At 49.2% G+C, this 24388-nt stretch overlaps 1 protein-coding gene across 3 annotated transcripts; it reads left to right on the forward strand.

The window, feature by feature from the left end:
• The first annotated feature begins 1752 nt into the window (after positions 1 to 1752).
• On the forward strand, positions 1753 to 22729 carry HTR1D (5-hydroxytryptamine receptor 1D). 3 transcript variants are annotated; one of them, XM_066270142.1, is made up of 4 exons: positions 1753 to 1857; positions 18093 to 18232; positions 20056 to 20199; positions 20800 to 22729. In XM_066270142.1, exon 4 carries the CDS (start codon positions 21382 to 21384, stop codon positions 22510 to 22512), a length of 1131 nt encoding a protein of 376 aa, XP_066126239.1. In that variant the 5' UTR covers positions 1753 to 1857; positions 18093 to 18232; positions 20056 to 20199; positions 20800 to 21381; the 3' UTR covers positions 22513 to 22729. The 3 variants fall into 3 exon arrangements, with proteins under 3 accessions (XP_066126239.1, XP_066126240.1, XP_066126241.1); XM_066270143.1 differs by lacking the exon at positions 18093 to 18232 and having other exon boundaries at positions 1769 to 1857; XM_066270144.1 differs by lacking the exons at positions 18093 to 18232; positions 20056 to 20199 and having other exon boundaries at positions 1769 to 1857.
• Positions 22730 to 24388: the final 1659 nt, after the last annotated feature.

Here is a 24388-nt window from a genome sequence, read left to right on the forward strand (position 1 = left end):
GCCATGTGGATTTTTATACTGCAGGAACTCAGGCTGGGACACTGGCAGCAGCTGCAAATGCTCAGGTTGTATAGATAGGTCCCCTTCCTCCTCTAGGACTGTTCTCCTTAGGGTATCAGCAGCAGTACCTATTTTGGGAAATGCCTCCATTTGGCATCGTTCAATCTTTCCTATTTCCTATTTGGGAATAGAGCCCAGGGCCTGAGTAGAGTGAAGAAGGCGGAGTTGTGGTTGCCAATAATTCTCATCTATTTGCCAGTGATTGATCTGCCTGGGATTTGCACTAAGACAAAAAGAACTTTTGCATTATTAATGGTCATCCATCACAGCCTCTCCAAAAAGAGAAAGGATGAGAGAGATAAAGGCTCCATCCAGAACAATCATCAGCTGGTAAACCAGGAGGGTGAGGTGCGGGAGGCGAGGCCCAGGTAGGCAGGGACTTTGTGGAGCAGGACACTAAAAGTCAGGAGGGGCTGCTGAGTTTTTGCTGTGCCAGATATCAAACAGCTGCGTGGGATGCAAATAAACCAGTGGCCCTAGGTGCTGCCGGCCTCTCCTCCACCCAGCTAAGGAGATTTCACAAGAACTATTGCCAGGAACAGAGTCACTTCACAGTGATAAAAGGATCGATTCATTAAGAGCTCATAATACAAATGGCAGATGAACCTAACAGCAGTGCTTTGAAAACATGAAGAAGTTGACAGAAAGCCGGTTAGGTTAGAGGACACCTCCACCTAGGCCACGTGACATCGGAACGCAAGACGTGCCCAATGTGGTGCCTCTTCAGCGAGCATTTCTCATTGTTCCTCTTTGCGCCCAAGTCTCTCAATCCCGGTTCTCCGGAACTAGGTAGATTCGTCCCAGGACCCCCAACACCTTCCGGAACCCGGGGGGTTGCCTCTGCCTCCCTGGAATCTGCTGTTTGAACGAGGGAGGGAGCTGCCCCTTTCTCTGCCTCTCTGACCTCCGGCTCCGGCCCATTCACGAGCCCGCTCATTCGCTCAGGGACCCACTGGTCACTGACCCCTCGGGGTCTTTGCGGGCTTTTCCTCCCTTGGAAGCTGTTCTGCCGGGCCCACTCCCTCACCTTCTGTCTTTGCTTGGATGCCACTTTCTCAGTGAGACCTCCCCGACCTTTCCGTTCAGGGCCCCCACCTCACTCTGTCTCCTTCCTCTGCTCCCCCCACCCCTTCATACCATTTCCTTCTATAAACGGCTCGTAAGTTTCACTTATTACATTCATGGAAGCTTCGCTGGGTCCACTTCAGTTTTTTTTCTCTGCTGTACCCCCAGTGCCGACCACATGCCTGATATACAGTGGAAATACTTGTTATATGAAGGGGGGGAAATCCCCTAGGGATGAACACCGGACGGGGACGGATGGGGGAGGCGAGGCTTTCACCAAGGCTCTCTGGGCCCAGCCCATCTCTCACCACCCCCTACTCCGGACCCAGGCCACCAGCTCTCCTGAGGTGGAGGCCGGGGAGCCCCAGGGCGGGGGCGGCAGCCAGGGAGGAGGTGGGGACTCGGGAGTACCCGCAGGGCCAAGACTGGAAGGGGCCGAGCCTCGATTCAAACGGGTGGGGAGCCGAGTGGGGAGGAAGCCTGGCTGGGGAGGCGCTGGGGAGGGGAGCGAGGAGGAGTGGCAGGCACGGGAAGGGAGCGGGAGAAGGAGCCGCAGGGCGCTGGGAGGGGCGAAGGGAGTGCGGGCGCGCGAGGGCGCGGGCCGGGGAAGGGCCCCAGGGCAGTGGGCGGGCGTCGCCTGAAGCTCAGCTTGGGTGACGGCCGCCAGTGGTGAGAAGAGACAACGGCAGAGGGCGATCCGGGGGCCAGCCAGCACCTGCGTGGCCGGAGCGGGTAAGTAGTCGGAGTCGAGTGCCGCCCTAGGCGGTGCGCGCCGGGGCCCCGTGCGGCTCCAAGTCTGGCCGCTGCGGCCATCCCGAAGGAGCTGGGGTGGGAAGAGGGCGTCCTGGCTCGGATCTCGGGAGGCGCGGGGAGAAGAGGGTCCCGGAGGACCGGCGCAGCGCGAGGGGAGCGTCCGGGCGTGCGGTCCGGAGCTCCAGGATGGAGGGTGGGCCGAGGTTGCGCACCGGGGCACGTGCAGGGTCCCGAGCGCGCATTCGGGGCGCCCTGCGTGGAAGCCTGATCTCGTGCGGCAGGTGGTGCGCCCCCAGAGCAGACGGCTGCGACGCCCCCACTTGGCCCCTGCGGCTGAGGGAAGCGGGGCTCTGCCCCCTGTCGGCCAGGTTGGGGTGCAGCGCAGCGCAGAGCCGCCCCTTTCTGGAGGGGAGTTGAGGGAGCATTTCAGTGTGGAACCTAGGCTTGCACGCCAGAAGCCCGGTGGGCGCTGAGTGGTTTTATGACCTTGAGCAGGACACTGCATCTCTTCGAACCTCAGTTTGCACATCTATCAAATGGAGGGGATATTTCTCCCACCCTGCGGGATCGGGGGGAATAAATGAGATGCCGAATGGGTGCCTTTTTGTAAACTGTAAAATTGTGGACAAATCCTAGCTAATCACATAATGTCAAAACTGAAAGGGTGCTAAGAAATCTGCTTTATTGCAGATGGGGGGAGTAGGAATAAATCTTGCTCAAGGACACACTGCCTGTAAGAGAATATAAACTCATGGTGAGTCCCTTACCAGCTCTGGGGAAATTCAAGGGTTAAGAGCAAGGGCTGTCAGTCAGACTGGCTGCATTACAAACCAGGCTTGGCTATTTACTCACTGTGTGACCTTGGGAAAGCCCTTTACCTCTCTGAGCCTTGGTTTCCTTCCATATGAAATGGGGATAAGAGAGTTGGCCTCCTAGGATTGCTGTGCAAATCAAATGGGGTCATTGCTCAGCACAGTGCCTGTGCAGAAATAACAGCTCAGTCATCCATGGCCCTCATTGCTCTGGGTGTCAGGAGCAACCTCTCAGTCTCTTCCCTGGGCTCCGCCTCCAGTATTTTCTAACCAAGTACATGTTGTGGGTCTGTCCTCTCCCCTGGACTGCAGAGCCACTGGCCAGGGTTTCAGCTCTTCTTCCAAGGACATCGAGGGACCCTTTATCGACAGCAGCAGGCAAGGCTACTTGGGCAGCTGGGCCTTCTCCAGTCTTTGGTCCTCTCCAGCTGGTGGAGAGAAATGGGTGGTCTTTTTCATGGAAGCGTCCAGGGAAGCCAGGACCTAGAAGGTTGTAGAAGAGAAAGGGAGCTGACTAGCTAGCTGGATATGACTGGTAGGGCCTAGGGCCTCTCTCCTCCCATGGTGCCCAGTTCAGGGCCAGAAACGTAGAGGTGCTTCCTTAGAGTTCATCAGTTGCCTGGTAGGTAAATAGTGAGGGTGGGCATACTAGGTCATCCCTTCTCTCCTAGGCTGCAGATGGATGACTGCTCTTTTTGCCAACTGGGATGTGAATATGTGCAGAAGGATGGAATCTCAGAGCTGAGGGCTCCCAGGACCTAAGAGGTTCCTCTCATTGCACAGAGGGCTTCTGTCTGAGGCCCACATGGGTCTGCCTGGGTCACCACTGTCCCTCTGGGAAGCTGAATTCAGTAATCACTGTCCAGCCTTTAACTTTCTCAGTAGCTGCTGACACTGCTGACCACTCCTTTCTTTTGAGAACATTCTCTTCTGGCTCCTGCAACTTAATACTGTCTATTTTGCCAACTGCCTCTCTGTTTTTGCAGGTTCATCCTCCTTTCTACAGCCATTAGCACTTCTGCTCTCCCAAGCCCGCCTCTCCTCTCCTAGTAGACACTCTCCCTGCGTGGTCTCATCCACCCCATTGGCTTGAGTTGCCACCTCAATGCACATGACCTCATAAATGTATGGGTCTCCAGCCCAGAACTCTCCTCAAGTTGGTGGCAAATAGGGTGAAGTGCTAAAATGAGCATGAAGCAGGGATGATATAACAGAGGATGACAGCTACTTTATGTTGGCTGGTCAAAGCTTTGCCTAAGAAGTGATATTTAAGGGGAGCAGATGGCAGGAAATGAGGTCAGAGAGGTGGCTGACTGGGGGATGGGGACACAGCTAATGTAGGGCCTTGTGGGTCATGGTGAGATTTTGAATTTTATTCAGAAATGGGAACCACTGGACAGTTTCAGACAGGAGAGAGAGAATGCTGTCATTTCTTCAGGGCTCCTTTGAGCCCTAGGAGAGTGGTTGCTCTGTATCGATCGCAGCCTACTGTACTCAGACACTGGAGCGGGTGGGGGCGGGGGGGGGCAGCTCTTTGAGGAGCTCCCAGGCACAGGCACAAGCAAACCTGGAATCAGGAGAGGGTTTAAAAGAGGGAGGTTTTCCATCTTGGTGACCATGGGAGGCCTTCTGGAGGAAGTGGCTTTTGAGAAGGCCTTGGAGAACAGAGAGCAAATTATGATAGAAACATATGAAGGGGAATGGGAGAGGATGCTCTTGCAGGCAGAAGACAATCTGTCAGTTTGAACTAAGGCACAAATGCTCCAAATGTGTATAGACAAGTCAGGGGAAAGGAGACAGAACCTGTAGGAGAATGAGGACAGACTAGGGAGGACATCCAGGCTGTTCAGCGAGCAAGGCCCTGGAGTTGGCCACTTACTTGCTGTGTGACCTTGAGCTGATCGCATTATGTTTCTGAGCTTCAGCTTCCCCATTCATAAAAGGAAAATAATTGGTTAAATGCTGAGTAAGAGAAGGAAGGAGTGAGGATTCTAAAAGTTGGGGATGGGTGAGTAAGCCTACCAAGGGGGAAATAGGAGGGACGGGTATGAATGAGAAAGACGAAGGTTCAACGGAGGTTGGAGCCCCTGTAAGACATCCAAGAGGAATGACCAAAGGACATTTGGGGCCAGAGATACAGAGAAGGATGTCCAAAGTAAAACTGTCAGTGTTCTTTCATTCATTCTTTTGAGTAAATTCTTACTGAACCACTGTAAGTATTAAACCCAAAACGTACAGCTGTGAACAAAACCACGTCTCTGCTTCAGGAATATACCATCTTGTGGAGAGAGAGCCTCGTGGTATTGGACTGCAGGATGATGAGAGACATGCATGTCAATACACGTGAGGCATTTGTTGGACTGAGTAAAGGGGATGACCACACTTGGGTGGAAGGTGTGGACATGTTTCAGCCAAGAGGAACAGTTGAATTGGATCCTGAGGCTGAAGTTAGAGCTGGACAGGTGGATGAGGGAGAAGGATTCTCTACGCAGAGGGCACTGGGCTTCATGACACACAGAACACCTGTCCTCCCTCCCTTCTGGAAATTAAGTCAAACAGGGAGACAAGTAGGTAGCAAATGAGCCCAGCTGAGGGGAGACCCAGTGTTATGCGTGATAAGGAGACCAGAGGAGTGGGGAGGAGGAGGGGATCGCTACTGTTCTTAAGGTCCAGAGGAACCTTGAGATGGTTGCAGGAGAAAAGAGAACAGTCATTCCAGGTAGAGGGAATAGCCTGTGCAAAGGCTCAGAGGAGTGAGAGAACCATAGTGTCTCAGCCAAGATGGAAGTAGGCTCTTTTGCCTAGAAGAGCATTGAACAGGAGGATGAGACAGAGGGGTTGGACTGTGCGGTCTCTAAATAAGTAAGCAATAGGAAATGAAGAAATAGGATTTGGGGTACATGGAGGGAAGGGGTTCTCCAAGCTTCAGACCTGTGGAGTAGGTGTCCTTGTCCCCAATTCCTCTTCACTTGCTGCTTCTATTTGTCTGCCAGGGCTCCACTTCAAAGCCACATTCAGAGGGGGATCTCGAGGTTGCGTCAGGTTACCTGTCCTTCCTAATGCCCAAGGCTCCCTTCAAACTTCTGTGTCCTTCTCAATCATGTATGTGATCCCAGGTTCCAGGAGGGTTTCCCCAGGGCAATGTACATCTTCCTAGAAGTAGGGTCCACATTTGTGTTGCTCATGCCAACATGTGGCTTTAAGTAAATAGTTATTGAATGGATGAGGAAATAGCTATTGAAATGGTTGAGGTTCAGTTCTGGCTGGGTAACTCAGTTGGTTAGTGTGTCGTCCAGATACCCCAAGGTTAGGGTTTGACCCCTGGTCAGGGTACATACAAGAATCAACAGTGTGGTTAGAACATTGTCCTGATATGCCAGTGTTATGGGTTCAATCCCTGGTCAGGGCACATACAAGAATCAACCAATGAATGCATATAAATAAGTGAAACAACAACTCAATGTTTTCTCTCTCTCTTTCTCTCAAATCAATAAACAAAATTTTTAGAAAGTTTTGTATAAAATAATGCAAATTACTTATATAATAACAAAAAATAAACAAAAAAGCAAATTAAAAACTAAATACTCTATATATCCCTTTCTCTTATACCTGTTCATTCTATTTCAGGCTGAAAATCCCTCTTTTTTCAATGTATCCTCATATGCATAATTTCAAGTCACTTTTTTGGCCTTGTTGATTTTCTTCTCTGAATATAGGTAAATTTATGAACAGCCTCCCTAAAATTTAGCACCTAATCTGAATACATCTGATGTGGATTAACTGGCACAAAATAAAGGTCTTTTTTTCTCAGGAAAAAAAAAAGAATCATCAGTGGCCTGATCAGGCGGTGGCGCAGTGGATAGAGCGTCAGACTGGGATGCGGAGGACCCAGGTTTGAGACCCCCGAGGTCACCAGCTTGAGCGCAGGCTCATCTGGTTTGAGCAAAGCTCACCAGCTTAGACCCAAGGTCTCTGGTTCCAGCAAGGGGTTACTCGGCCTGCTAAAGGCCCACACTCAAGGCACATATGAGAAAGCAATCAATGAACAACTAAGGTGTCGCAACGAAAAACTGATGATTGATGCTTCTCATTTCTCTCCGTTCCTGTCTGTCTGTCCTTATCTATCCCTCTCTCTGTCTCTGTAAAAAAAAAAAAAATCACCAGTGAATGCATAAATAAGTGGAACAACAGACAGATGTCTCTCTCTCTCTCTCCCTCTCTCCCTCTCTAAAATCAATAAATAATTTAAAAAAATTTTTTTAAAGAAGAGAAATGGAGAGGCTCAGAGAGGTTGGTAAACTTGCCCAAGGTCACAGAACTAGTAAACAGCAGAGCTGGGAAGTGAATTCAGTCTACCTGAGTCCAAAACTTGTGCGCCTAATCACGGCTGTCTTGTGCCTCCCAGCAGGGGAAGCAGATGGTGAATAGCGAGTTTGGATCCTGTAAACACTAACAAATTTGGGTTTAATTTCTAGGAAATGAATTCCTGTTGTTAGTACCTTGTTTATCCAGTCTGGAGAAGACAGCCTCTCCTCTGTCTTGGAAATGGTTTAACTCATCAGCTCAAGGGCTCTCTGGGGATTCAGATGTGCAGCATCTGGTGGGGAGGCGCAGGAGCTCCAGCGTCTGGGATGCAGTTCTAAAGGCTTCTTGGAGAGTGTGGTCTGCCTTGCTAGCCTGCTCCCAGGATTGTTCCCCTCACGTGGAAACTCAAGGTGGGAGGTGTGTGTGTGTGAAGGGGGGCATTTGAAAATGCCAAAAAGCATACGGTATGAAACAGGCATTAGAGTTTCTGTTTACTTCTGTCCTTCATCTCAACTTCCTGCTGCAAACTGGAGGCAGTGGAAGGAGGCAGTGGAAGGAGCACTGATGGGAATCCGAAGACTTGGGTTCTGCCCGGAACTCACTGTGTAACTGGGGGCAAGTGTCACCCTCCCTGGGTCTCTCTCCCTGTCAGCACTATGAGGAATTAGAACTATACAGATGATTCCTAAGAGTCCTTCCTGCCCTGACACTCTGAGATTCAATCCCTTGTACACCTAACTCCATGTGTTCCATGGGAGCTTGTTAGAAATACAGACCTTCAGGTCTTTCTCCGGACCCACAGAATCGGAACCTGCATTTTCCATGACATTCCCAGGTAATGCTTGTGCACACTCAGTATGAGGAGCACGGACCACATTCCTGCTTCTCTCTGGGCTGTGCTGAGGGCCGAATGAAGATGTCCTTGCACCCTCCCATCAGTGAAAAGAGGACCTTTCAGGTGGAAGTGATCAGGCCTGGCAGGCCACAGGTGCCCGCAAGGATTTTTTGAATGTGTGTAGGCATGCGTGGGGTAAATATTTGTGGAATGAGGAAGGGAGTGGAACTGACTTGACTCAGCACCTTTTGTGAGTGGAGGAGCACGGAGCTGAGCAAACCCAGGTTGCAGTCCTAGCTCTGAGGACTTAGGCAAGCTATTTTTCTGAGCCTCGGTCCTCTCCCCTGGGAAATGGGAAGAATGATAATAATAGGACTGACTTTAAAGGGTTCTGGTCAGACTTAAGTACTGGAGTTGATATAGAAGGAGTGCTTAAAGCAGTTTCTGGCACATAATAAGCTTTTAATAATGGTGGCCATTACTCTATAATTACTAGTGTTCCGGCCCCTGACAGTGTAGCACCCTGTACTTCCTCAACCCCTATATCTGGATTGCACAGTTCCCTGATAATGTCTCAAAGTGACCCCTAGGGGGCGATATCACCCCTTTTGAGAACCACTAGTTCTAGAGCAGCGCTATCCAAAAACAAATGTAAAGCAAACCACAAGTACAATTTTAAATTTTATTTACTTATTGATTAGAGAGAGAGAGAGAAAGGGGGGAGAGAGAGAGGTTATTGTTCCACTTATTTATTCATTCATTGGTTGATTCTTGTATGTGCCCTGACGGGGGATGGAACCTGCAACTGTGGTATGTGGGGACAATGCCCTAACCAACTGAGCTGCCTGGCCAGGGCCGCCACTAATATAATTTTAGATTTAGAAAATTTAGCCTGACCAGCGGTGGCGCAGTGGGTAAAGGTGTCGACCTGGAATGCTGAGGTTGCCGGTTCAGAACTCTGGGCTTGCCTGGTCAAGGCACATATGGGAGTTGATGCTTTCTGTTCCTCCCCCACTTTTCTCTCTCTCTCTTTTTTTTTCTGTGTCTACTCTCTCTAAAAAATTAAAATTTAGAGATAGCCATATTTTAAAAAAAGTGTTAAATGACAAGTTGAGGGTTTCCTTTTGACCAACAAAACTGATGCGTAACATTGTTAAGCACTTAACCATTACTTTTTTGGGTAAACTTATTTTTTAAAGATTTTATTGATTTTACAGAGGGGGGAGAATGAAATGAGAAGTAGTTGCTTCATGCTAGCTGTTAATTGGTTGCTTGTCATATGTGCCTTGACCAGGCAAGCCCAGGGTTTTGAACCAGCGACCTCAGCCTTCCAGATTGGTACTCTATCCACTGTACCACCACAGGCCAGGCTAGGGTAAACTTTTTACAAAAAACAAAAGTACCCAAAATACAAGTGGGCAGCCTGATGCACTTTTTTTTTTTTTCTTTTTTTTTTTTTTTTTCATTTTTCTGAAGCTGGAAACAGGGAGAGACAGTCAGACAGACTCCCGCATGCGCCCGACCGGGATCCACCCGGCACGCCCACCAGGGGCGACGCTCTGCCCACCAGGGGGCGATGCTCTGCCCATCCTGGGCGTCGCCATGTTGCGACCAGAGCCACTCTAGCGCCTGAGGCAGAGGCCACAGAGCCATCCCCAGCGCCCGGGCCATCTTTGCTCCAATGGAGCCTTGGCTGCGGGAGGGGAAGGGAGAGACAGAGAGGAAAGCGCGGCGGAGGGGTGGAGAAGCAAATGAGCGCTTCTCCTGTGTGCCCTGGCCGGGAATCGAACCCGGGTCCTCTGCACGCTAGGCCGACGCTCTACCGCTGAGCCAACCGGCCAGGGCCTGATGCACTTTTACAAAGTGAGCACACCCAGTTCAAGAAACAGAACATGCCTTTCACCTACAAGCTCCCCTCATGCTTCTTAGTCATCTCATCCCCTCCCTGCACACGCATCACGCTAGCATGATTTCTATCAGCACAGGTCAGTTCTGCCTGTTCTTGAACTTTACGAAGTTTGGATCAACTATGGTGCCACAATGCTGAGCTGCTTTTGCTCAACTTTATGTCTGTGAGATTTCATCCATGTGACTGTGGGTTGTGGGGTGCTGGGCTCCACTCTCAGTGATGTATAGAATTCTATTGAACGAATATGCCACAGTGGATTTTTTTTTTTTTTTGGATTGTAATACATGAGAATGTTTTATTTTATTTTATTTTTTTTGTATTTTTCTGAAGTTGGAAACAGGGAGGCAGTCAGACAGACTCCTGCATGCGCCTGACCGGGATCCATCCGGCACGCCCACCAGGGGGTGATGCTCTGCCCATCTGGGGCATTGCTCTTTTTTTTTTTTAATTTTTTATTTATTCATTTTAGAGAGGAGAGGGAGGGAGAGAGAGAGAGGGAGAGAGAGAGAGAGAGAGGAGAGATAGAGAGAGAGAAGGGGGGAGGAGCTGGAAGCATCAACTCCCATATGTGCCTTGACCAGGCAAGCCCAGGGTTTCGAACCGGGGACCTCAACATTTCCAGGTCGACACTTTACCCACTGCACCACCACAGGTCAGGCTGGGGCGTTGCTCTGTTGTAACCAGAGCCATTCTAGCACCTGAGGCAGAGGCCACAGAGCCATCCTCAGTGCCCGGGCCAACTTTGCTCCAATGGAGCCTTGGCTGCGGGAGGGGAAGAGAGAGACAGAGAGGAAGGAGAGGGGGAAGGGTGGAGAAGCAGATGGGTGCTTCTCCTGTGTGCCCTGGCTGGGAATCGAACCCGGGACTCCTGCACACCAGGCCGACGCTCTACCACTGAGCCAACTGGCCAGGGCTTGTTTTGTTTTTTTGTGTGTATCTTTCTGAAGTTGGAAACGGGGAGGCAGTCAGACAGACTCCCGCATGCGCCCGACTTGGATCCACCTGGCATGCCCACCAGGGGGCGATGCTCTGCCCATCTGGGGCATTGCTCTGCCGCTACCAGAGCCATTCTAGTGCCTGAGGCAGAGGCCATGGAGCCATCCTCAGCGCCCGGGCCAACTTTGCTCCAGTGGAGCCTCGGCTGCGGGCAGGGAAGAGAGAGACAGAGAGGAAGGAGAGGGGGAAGGGTGGAGAAGCAGATGGGCGCTTCTCCTGTTGCCCTGGCCGGGAATCAAACCCGGGACTCCTGCACGCCAGGCCAGTGCTCTACCACTGAGCCAACCGACCAGGGCCCACAGTGGATTTATCTGTTCTGTTGATGTCTGTTTGGATGGTCTTCAGTTTGGAGTTGTTAAGTAATGCTGTTGTTAGCAACTCTTGCACAAGTATTTAAGTGACATACATGTTTTTGTTAGTTTTATAACTGAGAGTGGAAGTTTGGGGTCAAAGGTTCGGCTACTTTTTTTTTTTTAATTCAGTGAGAGGAGGGGAGGCAGAGACAGACTCCTGCATGCACCCCGACCAGGATCCACCCGGCAAGCCCGCTCAGAGGCAATGCTCTGCCCATCTGGGGCCCTTGCTCTGTTGCTCAACAACCGAGCTGGTCTTAGTGCCTGAGGTGGAGACCATGGAGCTATCTTCAGTGCCCGGGGCCAACTTGCTCCAATCAAGCCATGGCTACAGGAGGAGAAAGAGAGAGAGAGAGAGAGAGAGAGAGAGAGAGAGAGAGAAGTGAGAAGGGGAGGGGTAAAGAAGCAGATGGATGCTTCTCCTGTGTGCCCTGACTGGGAATCAAACCTGGGACATCCACACACTGGGCCGATGCTCTACCACTGAGCAAACCAGCCAGGGCTTCTACTTTGAATTTTATACATTTTCCAGATTTTATAATTAGAGAAACTAAGATGAAAGATTGACTTGCTCGAGATACTGATTAGATATCAAAACTTGCACTAAGATACAGATACAGAGATGGATGGATACATACACACAGGCACATATATAACACACACACACCCATGCAAAAATTTTTCAGAGCTTTTGCCACATATATTATTTTATTTCACCCTTGTGACACCCCTGGCAGGTAGACTTGATACCCTGATTTTACAGAGGAGAAAATAGAGGCTGTGGGAGGTGCTGTACAGTAAAAAGAAAGATGGAATACCAGCTGTGGATGAACTTCATATAACAGGAAACACTCTGTAGATGTTTGGAGAATTTTTTCCTCGTTCACTTTTTGCTCTTTCATACCACACAGCTTCCAGAGATAGAATAGACAGACATGAATTCCTTGGAGGGGATTATTCCACTACAACAAATCTTTATCACAGAGCCCTGGTCTTTTCCCTCCAGAAGGAGGCAGCTGGTTTCTAAGCATTCATTAAAGCTGTACACCCCTGGCCCTGGCCGGTTGGCTCAGTGGTAGGGTGTCGGCCTGGCGTGCAGAAGTCCCAGGTTCGATTCCCGGCCAGGGCACACAGGAGAAGCGCCCATCTGCTTCTCCACCCCCCCCCACCTTCCTCTCTGTCTCTCTCTTCCCCTCCCGCAGCTGAGGCTCCATTGGAGCAAAGATGGCCCGGGCGCTGGGGATGGCTCCTTGGCCTCTGCCCCAGGTGCTAGAGTGGCTCTGGTCGCGACAGAGCAACGCCCCCCGGAGGGGCAGAGCATCGCCCCCTGGTGGGCAGAGCGTTGCCCCCTGGTGGGCGTGCCGAGTGGATCCCGGTCGGGTGCATGCAGGAGTCTGTCTGACTGTCTCTCCCGGTTTCCAGCTTCAGAGGAATACAAAAAAAAAAAAAAAAGCCGTACACCCCTTTGTTTCTGGCAAAGTTTTATGACTCAGTTAAAAATCAAGATTCTTTGGAAAGGGGAGGTGATGATCTCCCTAGATAAGAAGCCTTAGTTAAGAGTGATAAATAGCCTGACCTGTGGTGGCGCAGTGGGATAAAGCGTCGACCTGAAACACTGAGGTCGCAGGTTTGAAACCTTGGGCTTGCCTGGTCAAGGCACATATGGGAGTTGATGCTCCCTGCTCCTCCCCCTTCTCTCTCTCTGTCTCTCTCTCTCTCTCTAAAAAATCAATAAATAAAAAATATTTTTTAAAAAAAATGATAAATAGAGCCCTGGCCAAATAGCTCACTTGGTTAGAGAGTTGTCCTGATACCCCAAGGTCATGGGTTCAATCCTCAGTTAGGGCACATGTAAGAATTGATCGATGAATGCATAAATAAGTGGAACAACAAGCCAAAATAGAGATTGCTGGGTGGGAAGGAACTGAGAATCCTATCTTACTACTGTTTCTCAGAACCTGTTGTGTCCATTTGAACGGGCTCAATTAGAAAAAGTATGAGTTGGGACCATTGAGGTTTCCTGGGTACAGAGGTCCCTCTTGGATATCCGATGATTGGAAGGAATGTCACTGGGGCTGGAAGGCTTCTCCTTTCCTAAGGCAGGTGGTTTCTCTCTCTTTCTGTTCCTCTCTCTGTCTGCTCCATTCTCCTGCCTTTTTCTGTAAATCTGTTTTCCTTATTTATGGCTTTTCTTTTTTATTTATTTTATTTATTTTTATTTTATATTTTTAGCAAGAGAGACAGAGGGACAGACAGGCCAGAAGAGAGAGAGATGAGAAGCATCAATTTTTTTTTTCTGTTTTTCACAGAGACACAGAGAGAGTCAGAGAGAGGGACAGATAGGGACAGACAGACAGGAAGGGAGAGAGATGAGAAGCATCAGTTCTTCATTGTGGCACCTTAGTTGTTCATTGATTGCTTTCTCATATGTGCCTTGACCGGGGGGCTACAGCAGAGTGAGTGAGCCCTTGCTCAAGCCAGCAACTTTGGCTCAAGCTGGTGAGCCTCGCTCAAACCAGATGAGCCCGCATTCAAACCAGTGACCTCGAGGTTTCAAACCTGGGTCCTCCATGTCCCAGTCTGATGCTCTACCCATTGCGCCACCACCTTGTCTGGCGAGAAGCATCAATTGTTCAATGTGGCACCTTAGTTGTTCATTGATTGCTTTCTCATATGTGCCTTGACTGGGGGACTCCAGCCGAGCCCGTGACCCCTTGCTCAAGCCAATGACCTTGGGCTCAAGCCAGCAACCTTGGGTTTCAAACCCTCAACCTTTGGGCTCAAGCCAGTGATCATGGGGTCATGTCTATAATCCTACAGTCAAGCCAGCGACCCTGCACTCAAGCTGGATGAGCCTGTGCTCAAGCTGGCGACCTCGGGGTTTTGAACCTGGGTCCTCTGCATCCCAGACCGATGTTCTATCCACTGTACCAGTGCCTGGTCAGGCTATTTATTTATTTATTTTTGTATTTTTCTGAAGCTGGAAACGGGGAGAGACAGTCAGACAGACTCCCGCATGCGCCTGACCGGGATCCACCCGGCACGCCCACCAGGGGCGAAGCTCTGCCCACCAGGGGGCGATGCTCTGCCCCTCAGGGGCGTCGCTCTGCCGCGACCAGAGCCACTCTAGTGCCTAAGGCAGAGGCCAAGGAGCCATCCCCAGCGCCCGGGCCATCTTTGCTCCAATGGAGCCTTGGCTACAGGAGGGGAAGAGAGAGACAGAGAGGAAGGAGGGAGGGGGGTGGAGAAGCAAATGGGTGCTTCTCCTATGTGCCCTGACCGGGAATCAAACCTGGGTCCCCCGCACACCAGGCTGACGCTCTACCGCTGAGCCAACCGGCCAGGGCCTACTTATTTATTTTTGTAAAATTTCATTTATTGATTTTACAAAGAGAGGAAGAAGGGTGTGGGAAACGAGAAGCATCAACTCCCAGCTGTTTCACTTTAGTTGTTCATTGATTTGCTTGTCATATGTGCCTTGACTGGATAAGCTCAGGGTCTCAAACTGGCCACCTCAACCCCGCAAACTGATGCTCAATCCACTGAGCCACCACAGGCCAGGCATTTATTTATGGCTTTTCTGTTCCCCCAAAACCCACCCTGCCTTTGGTCATGGCTGAGGCCCAGATCTGGCTTCGGGATCCTTAGCTTTCATGTGGCTGCCCCTCCATCGTCTGTCTGCATAGCTGCTCACAGTCGCCACTCCAGATTCTAAAGAGAAAATCTGCCTGGCTCATTTTGGGTCACAGACCCATCCTGGTCCAGTTAGCTGTGGTGAGAGGTAACCTAACCCCTTCATCCTTCTGCAGAGAAGCTAGAGCTGGGGGATACATGATGTGACTAGAGTTCTTGTGATCTGGTCCCCAGGGGGGACACTGCTGGGCTGGAGGGAGGCTGAGGAAACTGCACGCTGCTGCTATGATGGCTCCTGGTGGGCTGATGGCTCCCGGAGGGTGGTGTGCAGAGGAGAAGCTCCCTGGTGTGTCTGGCAGATAGCCCTGACAATGGCAGACATTGCTCACTAATGTCCAGTGACACCTTGTTTCTGGTAAGGGAAGAGAATATGTTGGAGACCTGAATAGGGTTAGACGCATCACAGAGAAACCAGAGAAGTATTCTTTTACAACATTAGGCATTTGGATACATGAGCCTACCAGTTCTTTCCCAACTCCTGTGAGGGATGGGTTAGCATCTCCACCTGGAGGGCTTTGGTGAGTTGTCCAGTGGCCACAGAGAGAAAGTGGAACAACAGACATTGAGACCTGAGCCTGCTCTCAGCCACTGCCCTCCATCGCTGTTACCACTGTTACATTTGTTCTAGACCCTTCAATTGACGGTATACTTGATCTTACTGGAACTACGAAACGCCCCTTTGGGGCAGCATAGCCATGCTCATGTTCCTCTTTTACCACGGAAGAAACTGATGGTCAAAGAGAACTTGGGACTTGCCCTCAGCTACCCTGCTGGTCAATGGCAGCAGGGGACTCAAATGTCCCCATATTTGAGACTCAAATGTATTAATAGGTATTAATGGGTCAAAATGTATCAGTGTTATTGCAGGCAGGGTGGTTTTCTTTAAATAATGTACAAAAAGAAAAATAAATATATCATTCCTTACAAAAGAATATATATACACATATACGTTCAGATTAAAGGAGAATAAACAACCATGTACCCTCCACCACCTTAAAAAATAGAACATCAGCCTGACCAGGCGGTGGCGCAGTGGATGGAGCGTCGGACTGGGATGCCGAGGACCCAGGTTCGAGACCCCGAGGTGGCCAGCTTGAGCGTGGGCTCATCTGGTTTGAGCAAAAGCTCACCAGCTTGGACCCAAGGTCACTGGCTCGAGCAAGGGGTTACTCAGTCTGCTGAAGGCCCACGGTTAAGGCACATATGAGAAAGCAATCAATGAACAACTAAGGTGTTGGAATGTGCAACAAAAAACTGATGATTGATGCTTCTCATCTCTCCATTTCTGTCTGTCTGCCCCTGTCTATCCCTCTCTCTGACTCTCTCTCTGTCTCTGTAAAGAAAAAAAAAAAAAATAGAACATCAGCCTGACCAGGTAGTGGTGCAGTGGATAGAGCATTGGACTAGGACACAGAGGACCCAGGTTCAAAACCACATGGTCGCCGGCTTGAGCACAGGCTCACCAGCTTGAGCCAGGGGTCGCTGGCTTGAGTGTGGGATCATAGACATGACTCCAAGGTCGCTGGCTTGAGCAAGGGGTCACTTGCTCTGCTGGAGTCCCTCGCTCTGCTGGAGTCCCCCCCCACCCAAGGCACATAAGAGAAAGCAATCAATGAACAACCTAAGTGCCACACGAAGAATTGATGCTTCTCATCTCTCTACCTTTTTGTCTGCCTGTCCTTATCTGTCCCTCTCTCGTCTCTCTGTCTGCTCTCTTTCACTAAAAAAAAAAACAAAAAAAAAAAACATCATCATACCTTTCAAACCTCTCCATAGTTATATATCCATGTTTTTTCCTGTAATTTTTAAAAAATTATTTTAAAGGAGAGGACAAGAGAGAGAGAAACATTGATTTGTTGTTCCACTTATTTATGCATTCAATGGTTGACTCTTGTATGTGTTCTGAGCTACTCGGCCAGGGCCTGTAATTTTATATTTAACGTTTCCTTGCGTTTCTTTATGCTATTCCCACATATATTTAGATCTCTAAACAGTTTGTTTCTTCATGCATATTTCTGACCTTGGCACTCAGTGTTATGTTTGTGAGAATGCATGCAGCTCTGGCTTCCCTCGTTCTGCTTCTCTGCAGCCCCTCGTCGTGGGAATGTGCTGGTCCCATCCTTCTGCTGTTGACGGCCACTGGGTGGTTTCTCATTGCTTGCTATTAGTCAGTGCCACAGTGACCGTTCCTGCTGCCAACTGCTGAGAGACACATCCGAGAGTGTCTGTCATGCACACCTAGGAGTGAAATTACTGGGTCATGAGGTAGTCATATTACATATTTAACTTTGTGAGATAAAATCAAATTGTTTGCTAACAAGGTTCTTCCACTTTATACTCTCTTAGTGAGAGGTGACAATTCCTGTTGCTCTACACACCTACCAAATGACATGACATGATCAGAATTAAAATGTTTACCTATCTTCTGGGTGAGAATGGGCTCATTTAAAAAAAAATTACGTTTTAAAATTTTATTATTTGAAGTGTGGTGAGAGAGAGGGAGTTGATTCTAGCGCTACAGTCTGTATCTCCGAAGGTAGCTGGCTTATGGGACGTTCCCCACCTTTGTGCAAGGGTGGGGGTGGACAGCAGGCAGGAGGAGAGGGAGGGAGCCTCCGAAAGGCAGAGTTACAGCCAACATTCCTGACAGACAGAGGCAATCCATCCTGTCCTCCTTCCCAGATGTCACCCACCAGCCTCTCAGGACTCTGAGCCCACGCCTTTCACTGGAATGAGGTCATAGGAATGCCTGGAACCCAAGCAGTGACCGCATGGGTTTGTGGGGCGAGCACACCAGCCTTTGTGAGAAGTGACAGTGCCTCGCTCGCCCAGACTGTCTGGAAGGGAGAAAATTCCAAACAGTCCAACCCAACTTCACATTCTCCGTGTGAACCAAAGTGGGAGGAATCTTTAGCCAGAGGCTTTGGGGTGGGGCAGGGGGGGTCATATTTTCACTTACCACCACGAGATCCCAGATCCCGAGCCAGCTCCACTCCTAGGGGCACATGTGCCTTAAGCCTTTTCTTCCTGAATTGAGGCAGTGTGGAGAAGAATGGGAATTTCCACCCACTTTTTCCACTTCCACCTGAGTGACCTTGGGCGGGTGACACCACCTTTCTAAGCACTGGTTGGCTCTTTGTCAGTAGACCATGTTGCCCACTCATAGGTCAAATACTCTTAGCTCCAGGGCCAACTCAGTGCTTGGAACTTATCAAAAAACCCATGAAAGAGAGTCTAATAATATTCTTCAAACTTTGGGAATGTTTTGGAGCAGGTGACTTACTATTGGTTTTCTTTTTTCTTTTTTTAAGATTTTATTTATTTATTTTAAGAGGAGTAGGGGGAGCAGGAAGCATCAACTCCCATATGTGCCTTGACCAGGCAAGCCCAGGATTTCAAATTGGCAACCTCAGCATTCCAGGTCGACGCTTTATCCACTGCGCCACCACAGGTCAGGCACGATTGATTTTCTTAATTGAGGCTGTTTTAAGCAGATATTTTGAAGCACCCACAATTTGGGGGAGTGGGAGAGAAACTACCGCATTACAGATTTAGCTTCTTAACGTTTGAGCATCTATCGACATCTGATACGCAAAAGTTACAGTTTAATCCCCGGTCAGGGCACATACATGAACAGATTCATGTTTCTGTCTCTCACTGTTTCTTTCCCCTCTCTCCAAAATCAATCAATAAAATAAATCAATCAACAGACATAGCCTTCCCCCACAATGCCCTGAGCCAAGCTATGGGAAGGGGAATAGGATGATAATGATTCCTGACACCTCTCAGTGTCTACTGGGTTTCAAAGGCCGGCCTTGCCTGGAGCCTCAGAAACTCCGCTGCAGCCCTAGGAGGCAGGCAGGGTGGCCACTGGGGGAAGAAATCTGAGACTCAGAAAGGGTCTGGGACTTGCCTGGTCATACGGGTAGACTGTGATAGAACAGGGAGTGGAGCCCAGGTTGCCCCTGTGGTCCAAGCCAATGCTCCCCCGTGCCTCGCTGTCTCCTAGCCATGCCCCAGCCATTCCTTGGGCCTTATCTCCTACCCTGCCTCTGGTCTCTGCACTCTAGTCAGCTGGTCTCTTTGCCGTTCTCTGACTATGCTTTGCTCTTTCTGACCTCTGGGCCTTTTGCTGTTGCCTTTCCATCCGCCAGGAATGCCATCCCTCTCAACTTGCACTAAGGAAATCCTTGTCATTAACGGAGCCAGCCAGTGGAACAACATGCAGCCCTTAAGAATGATGTTGCGGGGTGACTGATAGAATAGTGTTCAAAATGTATTAAGTTGAAAAATATACAAACTACAAAACAAATGCATAAATACTTATAATGATCACATGATCACATTTTTAAGCGTATATACACATATTTGACCTTGCCAGCTCCACGCCAGGGTCTGACATGTCTTCTCTGGGCTGTGAATGCTCTCAGGGCATAACCTGTTTGCTAAGCTGACCCGGAAGAAATGAATTACAGTGATTCCTGGGGGAGCTGTAGCATTTCACACAGGGCAGGGAGAGACACAGGGAGGGTGTGGATGGGGCAAAGGGGTCTTGGCTTCCCTCTTACCACCCCATACACCCAAGGGCGGCCTGCCAGGCCCCACGAATTTCCGCTGGGGTCCTGCCAGAGACAGGCCTACATTGGCTGCCCTCTGTTTGCCTCACTCTGATCAGCAATATCAAGGTCCCCATGCCTCAAGAGTCCCTAGGCTTGCCCACGTCTCAAATACTGCAACCCAGATTCAAGGCCAGAGGGGCAAAGAAAACGAGTCCTTGGATTTTCTTGTGACTAAGTTTCCATTTTCCATTTGGAAAGCCAAATGTATTTCCTAAATTTGAACTTTCACATTTAGGGTGAGGGGAAGGGTGTTAAAGAGTCAAGCATGCTCACTCTAGAAAATTTAGAAATTTCATATGAATAGAAGAAAAGTCACTTTCCCCACCAATTTCTAGAGAAATGCATCATAACAATTTGGTATTTTTCCTGGTCTTTTTTTTTCTTTTCCTCTGTGCACAATTATTTTGTTTAGTTTCCATTGAGTAAATAGATGGATTTCTGATTCACAGTTTACAGAGTTGATTCCATGTGTTTGTTACAAGCCTATGATGTCTCCAACAGTATGATACTTTGCCCTTTCTGGGAATTGTGGGGGTGGGGTGTACCACCCTCCCCTGTATTCTGACACTTTCAGGAATGCCAGTTTTCCTGCACCACTGCCAGCACTAAGCAGTATACTTTTAATCTTTTTTTAATTATTATTATTCATTTTTAGAGGGAGAGGAAAGAGAGAGAGAAAGAGGTGAAGAGGAGCAGGAAGCATCAACTCTCATATGTGCCTTGACCAGGCAAGCCCACGGTTTTGAACCAGCGACCTCAGCATTTCCAGGTCAACACTTTATCCGCTGTGCCAACACAGGTCAGGCAGTATCCTTTTAATCTTATAGTTAACCCCAGGTGTCCAAATTGCCCTTCTAGAACCTAACTCTTGACTCTTTTTTTTTCTTTTTAAAACCCTAGAGCTTAGCCCTGGCTGGTTGGCTCAGTGGTAGAGCATCGGCTTGGCGTGCAGGAGTCCCGGGTTTGATTCCCGGCCAGGGCACACAGGAGAAGCGCCCAACTGCTTCTCCACCCCTCCCCCTCTCCTTCCTCTCTGTCTCTCTCTTCCCCTCCTGCAGCCAAGGCTCCATTGGAGCAAAGTTGGCCCGGGCGCTGAGGATGGCTCTATGTGGCCTCTGCCTCAGGCACTAGAATGGCTCTGGTTGTAACAGAGCAACGCCCCAGAAGGGCAGAACATCGTCCCCTGATGGGCATGTCGGGTGGATCCCGGTCAGGCACATGCAGGAGTCTGTCTGACTGCCTCCCTGTTTCCAACTTCAGAAAACAAAACAAAACAAAAAAAACCTAGAGCTCAGAACACATGCCCTTCTCAATGAACTCACAGTGATCTGTTTGCTTTGCCTTCTCCCAGCTCACGCATTCCTCGAGTCTTGCTAACTGGAATGTTTTGTCTGTTCAGGCTCAAAACGGTCAGTGGGACAGGAACCAAAGTTAAGGACCTCATGATGTGTCGAGATGAACCGGGGAAAACAGTGAGCAGTTGACTGAACTTCCTCTCTGAGTCAGCTGGTATTTCTTTTTGTCTCCAGTTTTAAAAGCTCCCCAAAGGCAACCTGAAACCCCTAATTGTCTCAGAATAGGATAGGGAAAATTCTCATAAAACACATCTATCTCACAAGCTTTGGAAGGAGCCAGAATGCCAAAGACAAGAATCCCAGAGCATTGCCTACACCGGTGAGAGGACCTGATAAATGTTGAACAAATTCAGCATGTGTCCAGTGGGCTTGACCATTTGCTGGGCTACATTCCAAAACAGTGAGACAGCCTGAGATTCATCTGGCTTAGGAAAGACTTGTAACTACCAGCTGGTGGTCACCTCCATGTTCTTTAAATAGTCAAGTCTTGAGGTCTTTGCACTGTGGTCCGTTCCAATGAATGTCCCCAACAGTGCAAAACAGGATGACCTTGTTCTGTAGGCAAGACAACTGTGAAAGAAGCAGCTGTGTGTGTCGACATCTATGGGAAGAGAGAGCCACCTAGAATGTCCCCGCCAAACCAGTCAGCGGAAGGCCTTCTCCAGGAGGCTTCCAACAAATCTCTAAATGGTACGGAAACTCCAGAAACTTGGGATCCAGGGATCCTCCAAGCCCTCAAGATTTCTCTTGCTATAGTTCTTTCCGTTATCACACTGGCCACAGTCCTTTCCAACGCCTTCGTGCTAACCACCATCTTCGTCACCAGGAAGCTCCACACCCCCGCCAACTATCTCATTGGCTCCCTGGCCATGACTGACCTCTTAGTTTCCATCTTGGTCATGCCCATCAGCATTGTGTATACCATCACCCACACCTGGAGCTTTGGCCAAATCCTGTGTGACATCTGGCTGTCTTCTGACATCACGTGCTGCACGGCCTCCATCCTGCATCTCTGCGCCATTGCTCTGGACAGGTATTGGGCCATCACGGACGCCCTGGAGTACAGTAAACGCCGGACAGCAGGCCACGCAGCGGCCATGATCGCCACTGTCTGGGCCATCTCTATCTGCATCTCCATACCACCACTCTTCTGGCGGCAGGCCAAAGCTCACGAAGAGATGTCAGACTGCGTGGTGAACACTTCTCAGATCTCCTACACCATCTACTCCACGTGTGGGGCCTTCTACATCCCGTCTGTGTTGCTCATCATCCTCTATGGCCGGATCTACGTGGCCGCCCGGAACCGCATCTTGCACCCACCATCCCTCTACGGGAAGCGCTTCACCACAGCCCAGCTCATCACAGGCTCTGCGGGGTCTTCACTCTGCTCCCTCAATCCCAACCTGCACGAGACGCATGCTCACTTGGCCGGCTCTGCTCTCTTCTTCAATCACGTGAAAGTCAAGCTTGCTGATAGTGTTCTGGAACGCAAAAGGATTTCTGCTGCTAGGGAAAGGAAAGCCACTAAGACCCTGGGGATCATTCTGGGGGCCTTTATCATCTGCTGGTTGCCCTTCTTTGTTGCATCTCTGGTTCTCCCCATCTGCCGGGACTCGTGCTGGATCCACCCAGCCCTTTTTGACTTTTTCACCTGGATGGGCTATTTAAACTCCCTCATCAATCCAATAATCTATACTGTGTTTAATGAAGAGTTTCGGCAAGCATTTCAGAGAGTTGTCCGTTTCCGGAAGTCGTAATTTAGTGGTGACTCCTTATCTTTCATGTCCTGTAACCCAATTGAAATTTTATTTTTCCTGAGATATTTTGGGTTTGTGTTTAATCAATAGAATTGTTCAGTGTTGTTATTTGTTTTGTTTTGTTTTTCTGGTTGCCTTCTTGACTTTTTTTAAAATTATTTTATTTTATTTTATTTATTCATTTTTTAGAGAGGAGAGAGAGACAGAGAGGGAGAGAGAGGAGAGAGAGACAGAGAGAGAGAAGGGGGGAGGAGCTGGAAGCATCAACTCCCATATGTGCCTTGACCAGGCAAGCCCAGGGCTTCAAACCGGGACCTCAGCATTCCAGGTCGACACTTTATCCACTGTGCCACCACAGGTCAGGTCTTCTTGACTTTTGAGCCACCAAAAGCTGGGAAGCTGTGTGAAAGGGGACAAAGACTGAAGATTTCACTTAGCTTAATATTCTCAGGTTTCGCTGGTGTTGGAAGAAACATGGCCCACAAAGCTCCCTATTGATGCAATTTAGGTGGAAAACTGACTCTGTGGGGAAGACCCAGGCTCAAATGAGGGGCTTTCTGGTCTACCTAAGTTTTGTATGGAACTCAAAGGAGGGTAGATGAAATAGTAGATTAATGATTTGAGTTGAAAGAGAATTTGGAGTCAGGATGGAGGAGTCTTCACTCTCTGTAGCATTTTTTTTTTTTTTTTGACAGAGAGTCAGAGAGAGGGATAGATAGGGACAGCAGAGAGGAAGAGAGAGAGATGAGAAGCATCAATTCTTCATTGCAGCATTTTAGTTGTTCATTGATTGCTTTCTCATATGTGCCTTGCTTGACCAGGGGGCTACAGCAGACCGAGTAACCCCTTGCTCAATCTGGTGAGCCTTGCTCAAACCAGATGAGCCCGTGCTCAAACTGGTGACCTCGAGGTTTCAAACCTGGGTCCTCCATGTCCCAGTCTGACGCTCTGTCCACTGTGCCTGGTCAGGCTCTGTAGCACCTTGACTGGAAATTAACATCCAGGGATTTCTTCCTCTGGCTCCTCCTTATATTGAATCTCTCCCAAGTTGTTAATTTGAGGTGACAATACAGAGTGACAGAGAGATTCTGAAGCTGGGGTCGGGGAGTGGAATGGTTGGAACCAGATCAATTACCCCATTCCCTTCCTTCTTCTCCAGTATCTCTGCACCCTCTTAATGTTCTGAAGACAAAACCTATAATCACCCCAACTGAAGTAGATTGACAAGCTTTAGACCCACTGAGCTTTGAGTGGAACACCATTCTGATTTTTTTTCCATGAATTTTTACATCCCATTCTCATTAGAGATCTTAAGATGTTGAGTCTTGTCAAATAAAAAGCATGAGACATTATGATCAGTGAAGTCTTTGAGTAATTTCCCCTCTTATCCCTGGATGTAGAAAACTTAATTCAGTTTTGTCTCCAGCATTTATTGAGCACCTACTATATGCCAGACCCTGTGCCAGAGTCCTGGCATTTGTTGTCTCATTGAAACCACATAACAATGAAAGTCACTATAATGTGATAATTAGACTTAAGGACCCGATGCCTCAGTTCAAATTCAAGTACTCCCAATTTCTAGCTGGGTAACCTTGGACAAGTTTCTTAATCCCTCTCTGCCTCACTTCCTTCAACTGTACAGAGCCCAGGAGGCTTGAAATGTTCAGGAGAGCCTGGAATATTGGGACATCAGGAAGGAATGGAAAAAGACGGATGCCAAGATTAGGGGGACCACCCAGAAAAGTCTTGTGCTGACCTTGAAGTTTCTGCAGGAACTTCACAATGTGGTCCCTGGACCATCTGCATTACAATTTCCCAGGGAGTTTGTTAATATTGGGTTTCTAGTCCCCAACTCAGACCCACTAAATCAGAATCA

This window comes from Saccopteryx bilineata, chromosome 3 (assembly GCF_036850765.1).
Source record: "Saccopteryx bilineata isolate mSacBil1 chromosome 3, mSacBil1_pri_phased_curated, whole genome shotgun sequence".
NCBI lineage: Eukaryota > Metazoa > Chordata > Mammalia > Chiroptera > Emballonuridae > Saccopteryx > Saccopteryx bilineata.